The sequence below is a fragment of the Carlito syrichta genome, unplaced genomic scaffold (genome assembly GCF_000164805.1).
Source record: "Carlito syrichta isolate Samal-C Ts95f unplaced genomic scaffold, Tarsius_syrichta-2.0.1 Scaffold302032, whole genome shotgun sequence".
In the NCBI taxonomy this organism is placed as follows: Eukaryota; Metazoa; Chordata; class Mammalia; order Primates; family Tarsiidae; genus Carlito; species Carlito syrichta.
Genome location: NW_007246128.1, coordinates 303,274 through 325,369, shown reverse-complemented (window position 1 = coordinate 325,369; position 22,096 = coordinate 303,274). Strand labels below are relative to the sequence as shown.

The following is a 22,096-nucleotide window of genomic DNA, read 5'->3' as shown; positions in this document are numbered from 1 at the left end:
CCTGCTCACACTGTGCTGAGTGTTCAGCAGGTTTTGACCAAAGATAGCATGACCCCTGTGCCTCTACTCTCCCTATTCACCTGATCGCACCCTGAGTAAATTTTTTTTGTTTCACTTCTCAAAGTGAAACATTTTACTGATGTGGAAGAGGCGAAACAAAAAACAACAGAATCACTAAAAGGCACCCAAACTGACAAATTCACAAACTGTTTTTGAGCAGTGGAAAAAGCAACTTGATGGGTGTATTGCATCAAACAGAGTCCTTTGAAGGTGACGGAAGTTTAAGCATGGAAGAATAAATACACAATTTTTTAATAAATAAATTTTGGGATGGGGTGGGTCCATTCTCATATTTTTCAAGTAGGAACATAATCTCTTTTCCATCTGATATGCTCTCCTGTGGAATCAATTTGTTGTTCTGTATGCAGGTGTGTAAGACATTGGGGTTAGTATATGCAGCTAGGGACAACCTCAGTAGGGGCCATGCCACTGCAGGAACCTTATGCAACAACCAGCAATGGATAATACTAGCTGACAAGGGAAGACTCACTTGCTCCAGAAAGAACCTTGGCCCTCCTTGCACTGACCAAAAAGGCCAATGCCACAGCCAACTTGCAGATAAGTCATATGAATACTTAAAGGCTCTGTCCTAAGAGATGAGAAGGAGGAAAGGCAGGAAAGAAGGCAATTAACCTTTTTTCCTTCAACCAACTAGGAATAGTAAATAGTAAGATATTCCTAGGCATCACACAAACTTGACAAGGGGTCATTATTAAAGTTCTTTCCAAACTGTCTACTTGACTTGTCATTCAAGACACACGGTTATCACACACATACTTGTTGAGGGGGAAGCTCTAAAAGGCAAACTTTGTGTTTTTCATGGTTTCTTCTAGGGATACCACCAATGATATATTTGAACCATTCAAGATCACCTGAATTACGAGGTTCTCAAAAAGGTGTGGATGACAATATAAACAAGTACAACGCACTTGGTATGGAAACTTGACCTTTAGTTTATCTCCTTCTTACCGAAAATGGGCTTGGGATTCAGAAAGAGAGAAGGTGAACACTTGGAACCCAGTCTCAGCTCTAGGACTTGGCCTTGGAGTAACAGTCACTCATCCTCTTCGCCCCTCAGTCTCCCCATCCACGGTAACGGGCACCACATTTATTAAGTTCCAACTACATGGCAGGAACTCACTTGCAAATAAGACAGTACCTCATCCTGGTGGGACATAAGGTCAGAGGCAGGCTCTGACAAGTGAACTGACACTCACAGCAGGATTAGGAAGCTGTGATGGGGGAATGGAGTAAGAAGGATGATGAATATGTATACTGCCATCCAAATATCATGAGTTTAACTGAGGAAGAGATGTTGCCCAAACTGCCTAGGCATGTTCTGTCAACTAAACAATAGAGACTTAACTTTCTAAATGATTTTTCTTTAAGGCACCTCTAGGATATACAATCAAATGTTGGTATCTTTTACTGAAAACTAGATATGTGCCACCTGGAGGGCTAGGCCCTGGCAATACAAGATAACTTTTACTAAGTATTTGCAGTTTCTGAGACTGTTAGCTTTTCTCAACTGCATTAAGTTTCGAGCAGTTTTAGTGCTTCCATTCCAGATGGATTATATTCTAAAGGTAGATTTGCTCCTTTAACTTTCTCTTCTTATGTCTCTTTTGAAAATGGGACAGGACTCTAACTAATGGTCTGGGCATTTTACGCACAACTGATGATAGGCATTTTGCATCTGGAAAGATCTCAATGTCTAAGAATATACCACTGTAAAATCAATCCCTAATGGGAGGAAAGTTGCTTGAAGCTCAGGTTCCTATCCTTTAAAAAAAAAATCCCTGGTTTTGACAAAATCAATGGGCATTTGAACTGAGTAGGGACCAGTTCTATGAGAGTGAGTAGACCTTGTAACAGACATGTAGCTCACCTCAACTTAGGACAGCTCTTGACACCAGCATCTGCATATACCCAATAAAGGGTTCTAGACTGGATACAGAACTATTTCCCCAATAAACAACAGACAGTTAAGTGTAACAGGCTCCTTTGCCGAAAAGAAAGATATTTCTCCCTTCATTACTTAGCAGGTTGGGGACTAGAAATACTGCCAGAGTCCCTGCTGTCATCCTTGGCTATGGTTTACTTCAATCTCACTGATTTCATATGAACTAAATAGCAATGAGTATACAGAAATGAAAAGGTAAAATATATGGTAGAAATCTGAGCAGAAGCATAAATAAATTAAAAAGATAAAAATGTGTTTCAGGCCAGGTGTGGTGGCTCACTCCTGTAATCCCAGCATTTTGGGAGGCTGAGGTGGGAGGATCGTTTGAGCCTAGGAGTTGGAGACCGGCCTTGGCAACATAGCAAGACTTTGCCTCTAATAGTAAATAATAATAATAATAATAATAAATTAATTAAAAAATATAAAGTGAAAAAATGTGTTTCTCTTGAATCATTGATGTGATGTAATTTTTAAAAAATTATTTTATGAAGTCAACTTCATGAGAAATGTTGAATACACAGGATACGGTGTGAAAAGTTCCTGCTATTTTCCCAAACTATATTTATACTGAGCAAGGAAGAAAGCTAGCATAAATGTCTCTTATATTTATTTCTTGTGAAAGTGGCTATAATTTGAGTATCTTGAGTTTTATAACAGACATGCAAATAAGTGCTATACACATTATACCCCATTATTTTTGGGAGCTTTTAAGTTTCTATGGCATTATTTATTTTGGAATCAGTCACGGTTTCCCCTCATGTAGAAAAAACAGTCTCAGACTCTGAGACTCTAAAGAAACACGAAGGCTGTATGTTTAGAAGCTCCCCTCTGTAGCTGACCTGGCATGGGTGAATAATAAGACAGTCCAGAGAATTCTAAATGCACTGTGAAGGGGCTCTAATTAGAAATAAAAGGTCAAGAAAAAGTTCATAATTAGTAACTTGGATTACATGTCTATACATAAGAAACATCATCAACTTTTGGAATTAAATACAAAAATAGTTTTCTGATAAATTTTAATGAAATGTCTTATGTTAATAAATATATTAGTTTCCCATTGTTAGCAAAACATTGTAGTCAGGTCCTCAACCAAAAGAAACAGGCAGAACATAGGATACATACGTAACTATTCATATCAGAATCTTCTCTTTCTACTAGGACTGTTTCTTTCAAAAGGAACACATTGAGGAAATGAACAGGAAGTGGCATTAATATCCTCTTGGATCACTGTCAGCTCTGCAGAGAGGACAAAATGGTCTCCATTCTACAGGGAGTCATCAACATTCTAACTAGGTCCCAGTTGGCTGAATTCAGTACACACACAGACCGTGACAAGGTCAGACCTAAGAATTGCTGTCTCATCTCCAGAAGCTATATCTAAGCTTTACTTCCAAAATACAGGCGAACCTAGGTTTTATTAGACTGAACAAAATTACTAATCCCGTCTCTGTTCCCAGCACAATATACATTTTCAGTCCCTCCTTTAGCCAACCACACATGACATAGTGACGGTTCTAATTAGAGCTATACACCTGGCTGGTAACACGGCAACAACTGCTAAGTGGCTCTCACCACCAATGTGAATACAGGCAGCTCAGGACCCTTGGGGAAATTCAGGTGTTCTCCCTTCTAGCTCTATAGAATCGATGATTATTCATGAGATGTACCACTGATCTTTACTCACTAATTTTCTGCTGAACCCTGTCCTTGGTTCAAACTGTGCTTAATGTATAAGGTCCAGGAAAAAACAAAGGATGGGAGGGGAGGGAGTAAATTCCCTTTATCAAGTTTCCAAAGGGCAGGAATCACCAACCTCCAGGCGTGGACCAGTATTGTTCTGTGGCCAGTTAGAAACAGGGCAGCACAGCAGGAGGTGAACTAAGGGCCAATGAGCTCCATATTCGACAGATCAGTGGTGGCATTAGATTTGCATAGGAGTGGGAATGCTATTTTGACCTGCACTTGCAAAGGATCTGGGTTGTATCCTCCTTATGAGAACTAATGCCTGATGAACCCCCCCCCCAACTCACCAGCTGTGGAAGAATTGTCTTCCACAAAACCAGTCCCTGATGTCACAAAGGTTGGGGACCAATGCTGTAGAGCATAACTTCCAGTTAATGGAGCAACACTGAGCAGACAAGGTTATCTGCACCATAGTCACACTATGATGGTGTCTAGGCTCTCCTTTAAGGAGCTAAACATGCAGAGAACAAAGGGGAGACATAAGGTCCACAACAAGGAAACAAAGGAATTGAAAAGAAATGTGTAAGCCAACCCCCCAAAACAATGACTCATATGGACAGAAATAACCTTTAATCTAGAAATTCCAAGAAAACAAGTTTACAAGGCAGATGAGAATCAACCCAGCAATGATTGCAAATATTCATTTCTGGCATGTCATTCCTATTTTTAAAAATCAATTTAAAAATTTACCCAGACAATGTTAAGAAAAAGTGACTATGAAATGGCTTTGGGCACCATGGAAAAAATATATGTTCTGGAGAAAGAAGGTGTAGACTTAAGTCCCAATACTCAGCCCAGTGATCCTTTCTGAGCCTAAATTTCAAAAAAGAAAAGGAAATAAATATGAATTCTTCTACCCAGTAGGATCATTGCACATATCACAGGGAGCACAACACGGGTGAGAACTCTGGATATGGTGAACCACAATATGAGCAAAGACTGGAATTGTTTTCATTGTAATGTGCTGCATCTTCAGTAACAAAAGAGGTTAACCAGATATTGAGAGGCAGGAGTGATTGATACCAAATCTCTCTTCCCTTCTTATCAATCAGATTATTTAGTTCCATTCATTATAAAGGAGGCTTTAACAAATTACAAAGGTGTATCCTTAACAAGAGATTAGATGGTAGTGGTTTGGAAACTGTGTTGGTAAGAAACAGAGAAGAGACTGAAGGGTGATGGAAGCAGAAACACCAGAGGACGTAGAGAGATGATAACTGTCCTCTTTGAAGGGTTGAGCTATAATACAGATTGCCAAATGCATTTATTTTGTCCTGCTAACAAAGGTACTATGGATGAACAGACTCTGCAGATGGGCATCACAATAAGGGGGATTACAAAAGGAATGATCTTACAATAAAAGCAGTTATCAGTGAATAAAGTGCTTCAGAGTTAGAAAGTGATGAGCCCATCCATGGAGTATTCAAGCAGAGTCTGAATTGGAAAACAAGTTGAACTAGGAAACTTTAACAGAGCTAGGATGCATGTTCTTTCCAGTACCTGAACATTTCCATTAGGGAGAAGTCCTACAAGTTTCATCAGAGTCTTGTCTTCAATGGAACAACTTGACATAACACATCAGTGGTAAATTGAAAAACTTGACATGCATCAGTGATAAATTAAATTACTGGTCCCAGTTCTTCTCTGCCCTGTAGTAGTAGGACATATCCACAGTCTCACTGGGGCCGCTTGGGGGATGGTGTGTACTTCTTTGCACCTTGACTTTGGACTTGGTCATGTGACTTGTATTGGCCAATTGGTGTTAACAGACACGACGCAGGCAGAGGCTTACAGGACTGTCCTTCTGTCATCACCATGATAGCTATTGTTCCTTCAGCATAGACCCCAAAATGACACATGTGGAGCCCACCAACCCTGGCTGAGCTGCAGATGACCTGCACCCTACAGCAGACCCACTTCAATTTATTTGCAAATCAGCAGTAGGAAATATTAATTAAAAGTTTCTTTTTATTTGCTACTGAAATTTGAAGGGTTGTTTGTTATTTGGCAATAGTAAACTGATATAACATCTGTCACAATAGATATTCAGAGGAATGAGGAAGAGTTGCCTAAGTTACAGAGTAGAGATTCTATAACTATTTAACATAATGACCTCATTAGACACTGGTCTATCTAATAAGCCTGTTTGATCACCAAAGATGCATTAATAAAAGTGGCTCTAATCTATTTATCATACAAAGCTTTAAATCATCTGGGAAAGAGAATGTAAGTAAAAATTACAGTAATTACTACTGCTGGAGGCTTAAGTATTCTCTTCCAAAGGGATACACGCACATTTTTTAAGTAACAACAATGGGGAGACAAAATGTTTTTCAACAAAGATGAAATAAATTCACTCTGCCAACCACAAGTCTACAAAACAGGCAGCTGTGTACAAAGTGGATTTTAATCAAATTCAGATGAAATCACTATTTTGGTCTTCAAAGAGATATCGTTTAGAATGTATTAAAAGTCCCACAATGTAAATGTTTATGCCTATATTACAACATAGCAAGATGCCATATCACCAAGTACATAGGAGCCTATTTTTTTCTGACTCAGAAACTCATAACAACTGAGATGTTGTTACATGGGGCTGAATTCTTAGACTCTCATACCTGCTTGACCCTCGAAGTGTCATGGGCTTGGCACTCCTGAAAAGCGAGCAGAAGGAGGCTGCCAGGATTGAAGCCAAAGTGGATAATGGCACAAATACTTTCACGGGCATTATTACAACAGCTTTAATTCTTACTTCACAGATAGTCAGTCAAATGCTCACACCCAAGAAGCACAGTTGAAAGGTACCAAGTATGCTTAGGTGAGACGTGACATTTAAGTTCTGAATGTTGCTGCAGCATACTGTTATGTTGGAGAGATGTGAGCATAATCCTCACTGTGGCTGTCTTAGATCATAAAGCAGACCAAAGGGGTTATAACGAGGAACACGACCTTTATGCAATGCTCATATTTGCTGCATGTTCCACCTATGAAAAACACTAAAGGCCATGATTTATAACATGGCAGGATTATGCATTTGAACCTATGAGAAAAAGCATGTCTGTTTAATATTTAACTCTCTCATAAAACTATGCATTGCTTATGTACAGCTGCCTCTTCCCGTCCATGCTGCCCCTCTGCTGGCATCTTCAATTTTGTTCCCTATTCTTAATGGTCACTCATTCTGTTTTTCTTATCAAGGATAAGTGTGAAAATATTGAGTGGGACCATTTTTTAAAAGACATGCAAAATATATTAGCTGAAAAAAGTTTAAAAATATAAAACTAGATTAGGAGAAGCCGGGCTCGGTGGCTCAGCCTATAATCCCGCGCCTTTGGGAGGGTGAGGTGAGTGGATTGCCTGAGCCCGTGGGTTTGAGACCCGCCTGAGCAGCGAGACCTCATCTCTACAATAAATCAAAAAATCAGCCGGGCATGGTAGCGCATGCCTGTTAATTCCGGCTACTCAGAAGGCTGAGGTGGAAGGCTCGCCGCACCCCAGCAGGCGAGGCTGCGGTGGCCAGGAGTGGCCACTGCACTCCAGTCTGGGCGACCGAGTGAGACTCCAACTCGAAAAAAAAAAAAAAAAATAGATTAGGAGAAATATTATTCATAAGATATTAGAAGATTATCATGGTGCATTTTAGGAATTTTTTTTACCATGATCAAAGATGGTCTACTAGCAAAGATAGTGACAGATTAGTGACTAATTTGAATGATGTCCTCAATGCAGTGTTCAAGGTCCTGAAGTATTAGGCAATACGGCGTGTGTGTATAGGGGGTGGGAGGTAATGGAAGTGACAAGAACATGCTCCACACAAGAAAGTGAGAATTCAGTTGCCTCCACTGGTTCAAGGCAAACTAGGCTGAGAGACCAGTTTATAGACCCTAATACATTCTCCAGTTTTCTGCCTTTCTCTGTTCACGTCCCCAGAAACCAGGTAGAGGAAAATAGATGAAAATGTAGAAACAGTTAAGAAGCTTGTCATTAGCTCTGAGAGGAAAAAAAGGAAAGATGTATACATCCTGGCCAACAGGAGATGGTAATAAGTTTCTGGGTGGGTGAATCAATTAGAAACAGAAATGAAGAAGGGGCTACAACACTTATGTTGCACATTATCCAAAGACCCGACCAGAACAGAAAGTGGCCCTTTTCTGAATGGCTTAACAGAATTGCTGACTCACTCAGAGCACCATCATGGGCTAAAGATGTGGCCAAGAGGGGAGGAGTGGACGGAGCGATACAGAGGCACATTTTCTTACTGCTGAGACTTTGCAATTTAGTAGAACACATGCCTGAGCCAGAAGAACAATGGTAGAACAACAAGGGTTGAATAAAATAAAAACAAATGCAAAATGTGTAAGCTGACTCCTCATCAAAGAGAAGAGTCAGCAGAAGAGCCAGGCCTTGAAGAGCAATGTGAAGCTTCTCACTGAGGAGCACGACACTGACTACAGCAAGGGACTTCATGAGAGAGGGGACCCAACCCAGGCAGGAGAAGGGAGGCCAGCAGACCGACAGCTCTGGCCAGCAGAACAGCTTCATCTGAGGTTATGAGTAATGATCAGCAGAGAGGTCAGAAGAAGGGTGGCTGGGGAAAAGTGCCGAATGCCTTCTTCGGCGACAGTATATTTGACAAGACAGCAGAATGAAGCCTTGAGAAAAAGTTAGACTCTGAGATGAAGAGTCTTTCTAGGACAGAAATACAGAAGCCTAGAGAAAGATCTAGAATGTGGGAGGAGTCAGCGGGGGTGGTGATTAGGGGGAAGAGAAGTCAAAAATACACCCAGGTAAGGAGCCGGAATCACACAGGTGGGAAGGGAATAGTCAAGAAGCATGAAAGAGGAAGAAGACAATTAACTGAGGAAGAAGACACTGCAGGGGATGTGTCACTGTCTCATATCTACATATGATGGGAGGACATTTTAGATCCCTGGGTCCTTATAGGAAGCCCGATGCATCATGAATGTGCTCTGCTACATAACTGTCCTAATCATGGCTAAAACAGAGGATGTCAATGAAGGTCACTGCCAGACTGGGCACTTTTTCAGGCAGCACAAATTAGCCTGCTGGAATCCAGCAGGCCCAGACAAGTTCCAAGTCACCGCACTATCTATCGACATGAAGCCAAACAATCAAAACACTTTAATCACCTCACAAATAACGAGGTTGTCTCAAATGCACAAGCCTGAGTTTCCAAAAAATGAAGCAAGGTGGTGATAAAGATATTTTATCAGGGCTCTGCTAACAGCCATTTTTATTTTATTGTAGATATTTAAAATATTCACATTTTCAATTGTGGAGGTCTGTGTTTTTCCAGTTCCAGTTCAATTAGCTACACTGAGATATTCATATTCCCGTGACTGTTTTTATAATGCTTATTTTACTTTATCTTTTAATTTTAAATATGTGGTTTACAATTCAGGGTTAGGTATACAAACGTTCATTATGCAGGTACCCTTGTTGATGAGGTATGCCCCCGTCCTCCCTGGCAGTTTCCCATTATTGCCAATCCCCCCCCCAGCCTTCCTCTGGCAGATTCCCACTACTGCCAATCCCTTTCTTATAGTGTTATGATAATTGTTCAAGGTCTGTTTATGAGTGAGAACATGTGGAACTCAGTTGTTTCTGTGACAGATCATTCACTATTATAGCCTCTAAGTCCATCCAAGTTGCTGTGAAGTTTGTAATTTTGTCCTTCTTTATGGCTGTGTAATATTCCATTGTGTACATGTACTACATTTTTAAAATCCAGTTCTCTTTTGATGGGCAGAACGGTTGGTTCTATGTTTCTGCTATTGTAAATAATGCTGCAATAAACATACATGCGCAGGTATCTTTTTCATAGAGTGATTTGAGTTCCTCCAGGTATATTCCCAGTAGGGGGATTGCGGGGTCATATGGGAGGTCAATTTTTAGACCTTTTAGGAATCACCACACTGTTTTCCACAGAGGCTGTACTAGTTTACACTCCCAGAAGTGTTCCCTTTTCGTTTCATTCTCTCTGCGTCTGTTGTTTTTTGAGTTATTGATGATGGCCATTCTGGTTAGAGTTAGGTGGTATCTCAGTGTGGTTTTAATTTACATTTCTTTGATGACTAGTGAGGCCGAATATTTTTTCATGTATCTGTTGGCTACTCATATGTCCTCTTCTGAGAAGTGTCTATTCATATCTTTGTAATGGGGCTGTTTGATTTTTCTTTTTGGCATGTTTTAATTCCTTGTAGAGCCTGGATGTTAAGCCTTTGTCAAATATACAGTTGGCAAATATTTTTTCCCAGTCTGTGGGCTGTCTCCACTGTCTCTCAATGATTTGTTTGGTTTTCCAGAAGCTTGTCAGTTTGATGAGGTTCCACTGGTCTGTCTTATCTCTTATGGCATGGGTACTTGGGATTTTGATCAGGAATTGGTTGCCAGCTCCACTTTCCATAAGGGTGCTTCCTGAATTTTCTAAGGTTCTTGTAGTTTAAAGTTTTACATTTAGGTCTTTGATCCATTTAGGGCTGATTTTTGTGTATGGTGATAGATAGAGGTCTTGTTTTAATCTGCATGTGGTCAGTCAATTTTTGCAGTACCCTTTACTGAATAGGTTTTCCTCTCCCCAGTGGTTGATGGTGGAGGCTTTGTTGAAGATGAGTTGGTAGAGAAATTGAGGTTTTGCTCCCAGAATCTCTATCCTGTTCCACTGGTCTATATGCCTGTTCTTGTACCAATGCCAGGTTGTTTTGATTACTGTAGCTTTATAATAACGCTTAAAGTCTGAGAGCATGATGCCTCCTGCTTTGGGTTTTTTTGTTTTGTTTTGTTTTGTTTTTTTGCCGAAGATTGTTTTGACTATTCAGAGTAATTTATGTTTCCATATGAATTCCATATGAATTGTCATTTCCAGGTCTGAGAAGAATACTGCTTGTAATTTAAATGGTATCGCATTACATCTGTAGATTGCTGGTGGGATGGACATCTTAACAATGTTTATTCTTCCAATCCATGAGCATGGAATATTTTTTCATTTGTTTGTGTCATCACTGATTTCTTTGAGTTGCGTTTTGTAGTTTTTGTTGTAAAGGTCTTTCACTTCTGTGGTTAGGAAGATGCCAAGGTACTTCGTTTTTTTTGTTTGTTTGTTTGTTTTTTTGGTGGCTATTGTGAATGGCATTGTGTTTTTTATTCGGGTTTATTTGGGTTGGTGTATAGGAATGCGACTGACTTTTGCACACATAATGCTTATTTTATTGATGATCTCAAAGAATATGCAGAGCAGCTTTTTAAGTCTCCTTCCTAGAGTCTTGTCAAATGTGAGATTAGCCAGAGAGCCTCATCTTGAGAATTGAGAGTGAGTCTCCAGACCTCAGGCACCACACTCTGATGACCTTGAAGACGCAGTGAGTTGGTGAACAACTGAGCATCTGGGGCTTCTGGAAGGCGCTCAGATGGACCATTTGAATCTGATGCAAGTTTGAGTTTTTGTAAGAAGACAAGTTCTACTGTTGATACATTTTTCTTCTCCGGAACAACAACACATCTGAATTCACTTAGAGCACGGCATTTGATCACATCAAATTGTGCGCCTGGAGGAGGTATGTGTAGAGACCGGTTACGTGGATAAAAAACATGATCTTCTTTCACCAGTGCTATGTGGGTGTTCAGAAGGACTAATGACTGGCACTGGTGATAACCAGGGTCATCTGCGACTCTCACCGTCGTGTAGAGCAATAACTGAACCTCTGACAGGGATGGGATGTTGGCTTTCATATTTCCATGAAGAAAGTAAATCATGTCAACCAAGGTAGTCTGGAATTTGGATGACAACTGGACTCCGTTTGCCAGAACTAAATCAGGGATTTCTGCTTTCCAATCAAGAGAAAGCTGAACCAGATCTTGCTGGAGCAAAGGATGATTGGTGCAGGCATCAGCATCAGACTCTGACATCAGGGCACCCAGGAGGTCATGGCACAGCTGTTGACAGAGGTTTTTGTTGTAACTGAATACAGTGAGAAGGCATTGTGCAGAGCTCAAGAGTCGAATGCTCTGCCCACCAAAGCCGATCTGAATCTCCTGGAGCCCAAAGAGAGGCAGAGCATGAAAAACGCTCATTGAGCCAGGGTGATTGTCCGACAGGACCAGAGCACATAAAGTTGACTGAAGCAAGAGCAAACATGCTGGCTGAGGGTCGGGTTCCCTGCAGTTAGCAACAGCGAGCCAGTAAACGCCTCGGACTTCATCTGTGTCACTCAGCAGTTCCGGGAGACAGCAAGCCACATGCTTAAGAAGGTCTCCCAAAGGGCACTCTTGAAGTTTCAGCATCTGGTCTGGGAAGTGCACAAGGGTCTGCTTAAATGCAGAGCTCTTTCTAGTATCTTCATATTCAAGGTGCAAAACTGAACTTGGTGAGAATCCTGGTAAACCTGCAGCCACAAAGGCAGAGGCCACGCAAGGTGCAGCACAATCTGTGGGCCTTGGACTCCCTACCTCTTTGCTTGTGCGGCTGCCCGTTTGAGCTTTGGGAAAAGAATAAGAGTCCTCTGACTGCACATATGACTTCCAAGGCACATCCTGGACTAAGTGCTTCAGAAACGACAGGCTTTTGACAAGCGTGGCCATGTGGGAGGGGAGTCTACTCGGGGCACACAAGCGCTCCATGAACCTGGTGTGGCTAATCATCTTTGTGCTGGCCTGGAGCAGGTGACTGCTGCTATCTCTATAAAGATCTGAGAACTTGTGGTAAAAATACCCCAGTCCTCTGTTTCCTTTTGTCCTGATAACTGCCCGTGACTCTGAAGAGTCTGTTTTTTCTGCAGCTAACTCTTCCTCGTCCTGCTGCTCACTATACATCTCAGAGGCCAGTGCCTTCTGAGGAAGGCTGCCAGGGGTACCCTTCTCACAAGAAACGCTTTCAGATAGAACCAAGCAGAGCACTGTGCTTTGCCTGGCCTGCGTGCCTTCACTATGCATAGACACTTCTTCGGACGTATGTTGTAGCAAAGTCCAGCTGGACTCCATTCCCAAGCTGTGTTCATCCTTATGAGGCATTGGCTCACCGAAATTTTCTGACTTGTCCTGAAAATCTTCTGCATCACTGGTGTTGCTTGTATCAGGAAAAGACATTTTAGGTAGGTTAAAACATTTTGGTTCAAAATAGCCAGCTTGCTCTGGATGAAGATGTTTGCAACCACTGTCCTGCAACACCTCCGGGACTGAGGACTCATCCTTTTGCTGGTGGGTTCTCTCTTGCAATGCTGAGGAAGAAGTTTCAGGGCCTGAGATGCCCTGCATCAGGGGATGACTCTGGTGGGAACTCTGGTTCACCTCGCTCCTCTCTTCTCTAAGGATGCCGGCCATGTCATTGGCACCTCTGGGCAGAAGTGGGAGAAGAGACTGTGCTGGACAAGACTGCTTTCTCTGTTCAAGGTGTCAAAAAAAGTTGAAATGGGGATATGGTATCACTTTCTGTGATTCTTTTGCACATGATGATTTTTGTAGTCATTGGTTTCATTGGTTTTCATTAGATTAATTCAGAGGTTAAATCAAATGCCTAAGCCATTCATATTAAAGCATGATTTAAGAATAGATGATCTGATTTATATATAGAGTATCAGTTTTCCATATTATATATCTTAGAAATCACTGAATATTTTGACAGAAATACATTGTATGGGATTGATCCACAGTATCCATCCATTTCTTGGTCTAGTATTTCATTCTCTCTATAATAAATCCCAATTTCTTTGATTCCATGTTTAAAAGGTCACATTTAATTGTGAAAATAAGTCCATGATCATGGGTCCAAAATGTAAAAGAAATCAGGGCATATGTAATGAAAATCAGATGGCAAGGTCAAAAGAAATGCACTAGTATTCTAACCCAGGTCACAATTCTCTTTCCCTCTGGTTTGTTTCTTGGGAATCTGTAATTATGTATGCCCTGGTTACATTATTGTCGCTGTTACATTATCATCACTGTTCTCTATGCATCCTCACCAAGGAAGGCTTACTGTGTGCCTGCTATGTGCCAGGTACTGTGGATACAGAGAAATGAAAGCCCAAATCTTGCTCCACACAGGGTCCTCTGCTAAGGAGATAAGTATTCAGAGGAAGATCATGTCATTACTGGAGGACTGGCAGGGTTGGGGTGTGGCCAGCACCAAAGTCAGTTCAGCCTACTGTGGGATATCCACTTCTCTCTCTGTGTTCAATAATGGATGGACAACATCTGGAAGACTTCCACCACCTAGTGTTTTTTTTATTTTTGTATTTTTTTTTATTTAGGTATATATGGGAAGGACATGCCCCTTAGTGGCAGAAAACACAAGTAAAATCTTACAAATTGTATGCCCAAACAAACCTTGATTTGACAAACTACCAGAGAAATAAGCTAATCAATCAAGAGTATTGCCTTTGTAGTACTGCCAACTCGGTCTATAAAATGAACAGGGTTTTTAAAAACATCGAGAACTACTCAGTTTCATTTCCAAGTCCCATATTTGATTCTGATTATATAATTCTGCCTTTTAAACGCAGACCAAGAGAAAGGATACTGTTACGAATGAAAAACCTGGCAAAGCTTCACCACAGCTACATGCCATTCAAATAAAGTCAAAGCAGTTTCAGACTGCAGGATTCCGTTTAATTTTAAGTCCACATAATAGCTTGCCTTCCCTATTAGTCATTAATCTCACTGGGACTTCAAAATTCTAATTATGCAACTAAACATTAAGAAAATTTAATCACACGAGCATGCCATAATTTAAGGCGACCCCATCAATCTGAAAAATCATTACTTACCTCATATTTTAGCTTACGTTGAATGGTGCCATTGTGAAGTTTCTCATTATCCTGAAAAGAAAATAAAAAGCCCTCTATATTAAATTATAGCAAGTTCATAGAAGGGGGGGCTGATTCGATTAGAAGTATTTTATGGGAACGAAATTCTAAATAAACATACTTGTCATTCAGCAATGATAGCTCTCCTATATAACTTACATTCCCAAGGTAAAATGACTCTATTGATCCATCTGCCTGTAAGGGAACTGAACCATTTACTCCTAATCTGAAAATCCTAAGACTAATATTAAAAACAAGATTTTTAAATAATATTTCTTAATTTGCAGGATAGAAATAAACTGTCTTTATTTATGTATATAAAATATTGTATAAAAATCTACTTGTCACAAATATGTATCTTCTCAAAGGCAAAATTATATTTCTACTTTGGATAAATTACAAAGTAAATTAAATACATATGGAAGTTGGTAAAAAAAAAAATTGGGAATAAAACAGAAACTGCTACACACAGAATTTTTATATATCAAATGAAGTAAATAAAGCATTTAGGAGACTTTATATTCACTTAAGAGCTTTACCAGAGTTACAAAATTATAAAATAAAGCTACTCTTGAATCAATACTATTTATTATCTGTTAAGCTCCTCTCAAGTAATATTTAATATTTTTCTAGAATATTCCACATCTACATTTTCTCACTAAAAAGCAATAATAAAAGACCCCACAATTACCACCATCACAATAGCTTATTTGCAAGGTCATCTTGAAAATAAGCAAATGTGCTACTTTGGTTCACCTTTATTATTTCTGCAGATGCACTGCTATCTTCACCAATCACATGATGCAAGTCCTGAAGTCGCCTCTGGACTTCTTCTTCAATGTAAGCACTGATCCTGAAAACAGTGGAGATGGGGTAAATTTGAAGGCTTTAACCACACAGGACATTTTCAGTTCCTTTCTTTGCTATTCTCCTTCACAACGAGGGGCTTTTTCATAATGTCCATATAACAACAACTTGGGACCTCAAATAATTTTTGTTTTTTTCTTCTTTCTTCTTCTTTTCTTTTTGTTGTTAAGAAATCTAAGTCACTATCTGGGTTTTCCCCAAAGGAGACAGAGAGGAGAAAGTAAGCTGGCTAGGCAGAGACAGGGAGGGTCTCAAGGAGAAGTAACACCTGTGGGAATACCCCTGTACCATCCCTGTTATGTAACTGTTAGCTAAAAATATGGTTAACCAGGATATATTGCTTAAAGGGACTTTCTGCTACTTAGACACAGGAGCAATAGCTTAACTGAATGTCCTAACTTGACCTTAGCTTGTTAACATAATACCTGCATTGCATTTTCACCCCACCCCAATGGACTTTTCTGTGTTACTTGTAAGTAATATTCAAGATGGCACAATAAAAGCTGGTTCTCAGGAAGTAAGGGGTGGATAAGATGCAAATGAGTAAAACAAGATAAAACCACAAACAAGCTCCTGGCACTGGTAACCCATTTTGGGTCCCTTCTTTTTTTTTCTGGAGAACTTTGTTGCTTAATAAATTCCTGCAACAATAGAACTGAACAAATAACAGAATATTGGGAATGGAAAGGAGACTAAATGATCTGCTCCAAATCTTTTCTGGATTTATATAGTGGAACACCTGCTGCAGGAGAAGAGAAAATCAGCCACTGGCTCAGAAAACTATGGCCTCAGATCTGATCTGAGACAGAAAAGCCCATTCACAGAGCCTTGGTTCCCTCACACAGAAAAGGATAATATAGATGATGGTTATTTCCACACCATAGGATCATGTATGAGGATGATCAAAAAAAAAAGAGGTAGACACATTCTCTACAAATCTTCATTATTCAGATTGGACAATGTCTTGTGTTCTTGTGTTGTTCCTGGTCTGTTTTGCCTCTTCAAACGGGTTCTCTGCACCTGGCCAGCAAGACCACATCTTAGAGGCCCCATCTCCAAAATGACTGTCACAGGACCAAGACAGAGAGGAAGCCAGCAACATTTGACCTCTGAAGCAGTTGACAACTTAATATCTGGTATCCCATAAAATGTAGGTTAAGTTGTATAAAGTAAACTCATCAATCAGCCTTAACCAACCCAATGGACTTCAATCCAATCTCTGGTCTATCTTTAGGTCATTCTACCCAGAGGAACCGAGAAGCTATGGAATTTTAGCTTATTGAAAATCTTTCTAGTGACTTAGACTGTCCAAATGGAGATCTTATTCAGTTCTAGACTCCTCTTCCCCAATTTTAAAGACACTGATTAGATTAACTATTTTAAATTAAATGGTTTCCATGTTTACATGTCAGCATACTCACTAAATAAATAGGTAAATCTGCATAAATACATGCATAATGCTGTAAACATTTCTATACAACTGTCCACAGTATTTGAAAATGCTAGGTAAGGAGATTAACATTTTAGGTCAGGTAGTCCAAATAAAGTATGTGGCATTGAAAACAAAATAATGTGCAATGGATCATGAGTGAAGGCCATTTACAAATCATCTCCCCTGACCTTCACCTGAATTTTAAGCCAGCCCCATGGATGATGCAGACCCAGATTTAAAGGGCTACAGTGGTCTATGCTATTTGGAATACATTTTGATAGCCAAATACATCATCTCCTAATATCCTGGGCTCAGGACTGCCAATTTCACATGTTCCCAATATATAGATGAGGTAAAGAAAAATAATCATTGATTTATCTGAGATTGCAAAGCCATAGAGCAAATCACAATGCCACCAAAGTTGAAAATCATTTTACTATTGTAGCTTCAGATACATATCTATTATATTCATGATCATTCTAAATATACTAGTAAAGTTTTTGTAATAAACATCATCTATTTGTAATCAATGACGTATAACTTAACTATCAACACAAGGTCCTTCCTCTATAAATGCTGCTTTGATTCTTTCCAACCAGGCCTCACTCACTTCGTTCTGGATGAGATGGTTTCCCTGTGCCTTTTAATTCTACCTTCTCACACTATCTGCAGATGGCCCCCAACAACTAGGTTGGCAACCACATGAATTCCCTTGTACACAGACTTTTTCAACAAATACAGCCTGCTCTCTCTATCAACAGTGTTGCATCTGTCACCAAACGTGAATCAAAAATTCTCAGGCTGCGACACCTGCATACACGAGGGTGTATGTATTTCCTGACTTCCTAATGGCAGTTCCAAAGGGCCAGCAACAGGGCTTTATTTGCAAATTTTGGCATCCAACGGCAGGATTGAAACTCATCCCCCATGGGCATCAAGGGACAAATTTACTTGCATCAAAATTCCTTGAAAGTGCCTAAGCAGTTCTCAAGTCCTTGACTTCTTTCAAATGACCCCTCACCCCACCACTGGTGGGGCAGCAGCTGACGAAGATAGAACACGTCTCAGGCACACACATTACTTGTGCCCTTTAATAGAGTCCTCCATATGAAAACTGGTCAATACAGAACAGCGAGCCATTAAATCCATGAAATGACAAGCACAGAATCAGATGAATGTCCAGTACCTGGGGTCCATCAGGGGGACCAGGTGAGATTTTTCAGCATTCCGTGGTAAGCTGAAAGAAGCAGTCTTTCCCTCCAGGATCCCATGACGGTCTTTGTGAACACCATCGACCTCATAAATCTTCTGCTTCAGCTGCTGGATTTCATATTCTAACCTACAGAGAGGGGGCCACATCATTCATTCATTCATAGTGTTTCCTGTGCATCGTCACTGTGTGAAACATTGTTTTAGAAACCATGAGGGATCCAAATCAGATTTCTATGTGCAAAGAGCTTTCTTCTCTAATAGAAAAGGTGCTGCACGCCCATAACACAAGGTTATTAGGTAATAATGGGACACAGGAGGCCCAGTCCAAGGACTGCAGGTACCCAAGAGTTGGAGAAAGCATGACCATCAAGGGCCAAGATATTCCCACTGTGCTCCAAGCAAGTCCTAGAGGGGGATGTGCAGGATTCTGAGGCCTCTAGTTCCTGCTGCAACAAAAAGTGGTTGTGGACTATGTATCAGGGTTCTGTTAAATATTTCTGCTTTACAAAAGAGATCTATGATTTAAAGAGTTTTTTAAAACCACCAATCCAGGAAGAATTCTATAGCCAAAGCAGTTCTAGGTTGAGTCTTCAGAGGTCAGTGGGAGTGTGGGCATTTAGAGATCACAGTAGAAGATTATACAAGCACAGAAATCAGTGTGAGCAAAAGGGCTAGGCCATGACAACCAGGAATCCACTTTGGCCAAGGCAGCAGGTGTGGGGAGGGTAAGCAGGTGGATCAGATCTAGGCAGGCAGGTTACGTTCCATGAGAAATCAAAATAAACTATAAGGTATACCTCCAATGATAAATCATACATCTGATCTGAGGTCAGCTGTGTGTAAGGCTGTTCTGCTGGCCCAGGCATGCCTGAAATCCAGGCTGTCAGGCTAGAGGGCCATGCCTATCAGCAAATTTAGCCCCAGGGAGCCTAAGACTGCAGCCCACTTGCTGTGTGAATTCAGACAAGTTATTTGAATCTGGTCTCAATCTCCTCATGGATCAGTGAGAGGGCAACTAATCTCTCAATTCCTTCAGCTCCAAAACTCAGAGGTTGTAGCTGCCGATGTCAACACTTGTGATGCTGCCAGTCCTCCGGTGTTACCAACACCACTCAATCGCTCTGTCCTGAACACAAAAGCCAAGTTCTCAACTCTTAGATGCGTGTTCATAGGATCACAAGGGTAAGTACCCACAGGACCCATAGAAGGCAGTGCTCAGTTTAGTAAAGTCCTTCATCTGTCTATGACTACCAAGGATTTCCTGAGCATCAATGTGCAGAACACATGGTATTGTCAAGAGGAGGGAATTAACAAAAAAGAATAATGTTGAGAGGCCAGGAGGAGGGCAAAGAATTGGGAAACAATTCTCTGAAAAGGTCTCAGCAATAGCAGGAAAAACACACTGATGTAAGCAGGTAAACTGGCCATGCTTATAGTTAAGGCGCCTCCTGTTGGGGCTGCTGAAAGGTGTTCTTCAGTGCTGGGGTGGTGGGAGAGATTCTGCAGGGCAAAGAGGGGCTTGAGTGGGGCCTTGAACCTGAGTGAGATTCATATGAGTGGCAAGAGACAAGCAAGACATCCCACATGAAGAAGTGGCCTTCCTGTGTGGTAGCCATGTGGTTAGGAGACAAGAGGGTTGGGGGCTCAGAGCAGGGTAATGAACAGACCTAGATCCAAGCTGTGGCTCCAGCACTTTCTATGTGACACTAATTCCCGGTGTGTATACAACCATTGCAGGCTTCAGTTTTCCCAACTGTAAACTGGAGATAAAAGCTCTGCTCAAGAGTAAAGGGCAATGCACTTAAAACACAGTTTGAGTTGCACTAGGCTGTTCTTCATGGCTTGCACATGACTGTTATTATTATTAGCATGAATATTATTATTAAAGGACTCTGAAAGAAAATATGATTAAATGTGAGTGTTAACGGTTTGTCTCTGTCATCCTTGCTATGGGCTAGTTGGGCTGCCTGACCCATGTCAATGGAGCAGCTGGAATGAGCAGGTGATGGGAAGGAGGGTGGGAAAACGGATTAAATCTTGTTCATAAAGCCCTGAGAAGCCAACGGGAGAGCCAAGCTTAGTACACTGCTGACCAACAAGGTCTCACATGAATCTAATATTTCATACTTGTGGAATTTCACAATGGACCAAGTCAGGCCACAGGGTGTGTCTGGCTTAGCCATGAGGATCATAAAAGCAAATAAAATAAAGCACAAGGGACATACTCAGTGGGAGCTGCAGGGACATCATAGTCAGAAGCGAAGAGCCCAGAATCCCTTCGACTAGAGTAGGTCTTAGCAAAGTATATTTCATCAGAGCTTCTAAGCTAATAGCCCTTTGGCGTGCCCTCCGGAGGAATGCTGACATTGGGTAATCACTTCTGTGGAAATCGCAATACTGCAACCACTATTATAGAGTATTAATACTGAATGGCCAGTTGACAAAAGCCAGGGATACCAAGCTAAAAGCTCACGCTGCATTCTTATTGCACACCGCAGGATAAAATTGAGAGCGTGGCCTCCACTATTTTAAATTTCCTGGGGCTGGATCTTTGTCCAGCAATTTAATTTACATAACATACCTGCAATCATTTTCTTAAACCTCCAACCTATTTCTCTGAAATAATAGCATTATGGTTTTTGATTGTTATTTTGCTGCTGTTTTGTCTGAGGGAATTACCAGAGAGCAATTGTAAATATAATCCACAGTCTAAGCTGATCATTTGAATGGAAGCTGTCCTGACCTTTTCCGGCAGGATGCTGGGTGAAGGCAACAGTAACATCTTTGAGGAGGTGTTGCTGTGTTATCAGCAACTGGCCCTGTACTCCTGCCAAATGTCAAGCTGGGGTCGTAGAGGCCAGAAGATTGGACTGTAGAAGCCCTCTCAAGGGTGCTGTGGGTAGGAGGAATACCAGAGAGGGTTCCAGCCTTTCAATCTGGGTTTCAGTTAAGAGCTCAGATGATTGAAGGGTCGAGAGCTAAAAGAGATAGACCCCTGATCTCATCCACCTCCTTCTTGTAAGGGGGGACACGAGATAGGAAGGAACAGGGCCAGGGTATGAGTCCCCCTTGCAGGACTCCAAACTGAATGATGTTGGCACATCAGGTGGCTGTCAGCCTTTTTGGAAGTCTTGGCATCGTTTCTTCAGGGATCCAGAAAAGGCAGTCTCAAATTCATGTATTTACTCATTTTGAGACCCTACTATCTGGGAAGCACAGTGACAGGAAATAGGTAGAAAAGAAGTATTCTCACTTTACCATGAAAAGAGTGCTAGTTCCCTAGTTTTATTTTTCACAAAACCAAAAATAATATCAGTAAATCACCAGACATGGGCAAATATCCCACTGTGTTCAGAATCATCCAGACAGTTTTGTTTGGTTGTTTGGCTGCTTGTTTTATAATGCAGTCCTGAGGTCTCCTCTCAATTATTGTGACTCAACGGGGGTGGGAGAAGCACTGATTTCTAGTTCACATCAGGCTGTAGAAGTCAGTACATCACAGCCATCCATAGACACTGGGGAAGAAGCTTTACTGTAACAAGTGCTAGTCATGGGAAGATTGGAAGGCACTAGAGAGGAAAGGAAAGGGGGAGGGGAAGGGATGAGGGAGCCAGGAGGAAGGAAGAAAGAGGAGGAGAAGGAAAGAGACAGAGAACAAGGGAAGGGGAGGAGACAAAGCAAGGGAAAGGGAGGCAAGTGGTTGAAATAGATAGGGGGAAAAGGGACAGAAGGAAAATGAGGAAGGGAAAAGAGGGAGACAAGGAGGAAAGAGAAGTGAGGAATCAAGGCAGAAGTCTACTCAGTCTCTTGCATTTATCTAAACACTAGACCACACACATTCCTCAGGTCAGGTGATCAGGAACATGGGCTCTGCTTTTGTTTGTGTGGTTTCTTTTTTTCCATTTTAGGCCAACTAGTCTAAAACAAGGACCCTAAGGAGAAATAAAAGATTGGTTAGGGGTACATTTCTAAGTTTCTGCAAAAATAAGTATTTGCCCATGT

At 41.1% G+C, this 22,096-nt stretch overlaps 1 protein-coding gene across 3 annotated transcripts in view; it reads right to left on the bottom strand.

Annotated features, from left to right (window-relative positions):
- The window catches only part of KIF16B (kinesin family member 16B), a 292,796-nt gene that overhangs the window by 90,785 nt on the left and 179,915 nt on the right, over window positions 1-22,096 (bottom strand). For 2 of the 3 annotated variants that reach the window (XM_008055925.1, XM_021711308.1), the window contains 3 exons: window positions 18,069-18,221; window positions 15,340-15,436; window positions 14,545-14,595 (listed from right to left, as the gene is read on the bottom strand). In XM_008055925.1, the coding sequence (XP_008054116.1) occupies window positions 14,545-14,595; window positions 15,340-15,436; window positions 18,069-18,221 (301 nt within the window). The remainder of the gene's footprint in view (window positions 1-14,544; window positions 14,596-15,339; window positions 15,437-18,068; window positions 18,222-22,096) is intronic. The other variant, XM_008055926.1, reaches the window with a different exon arrangement.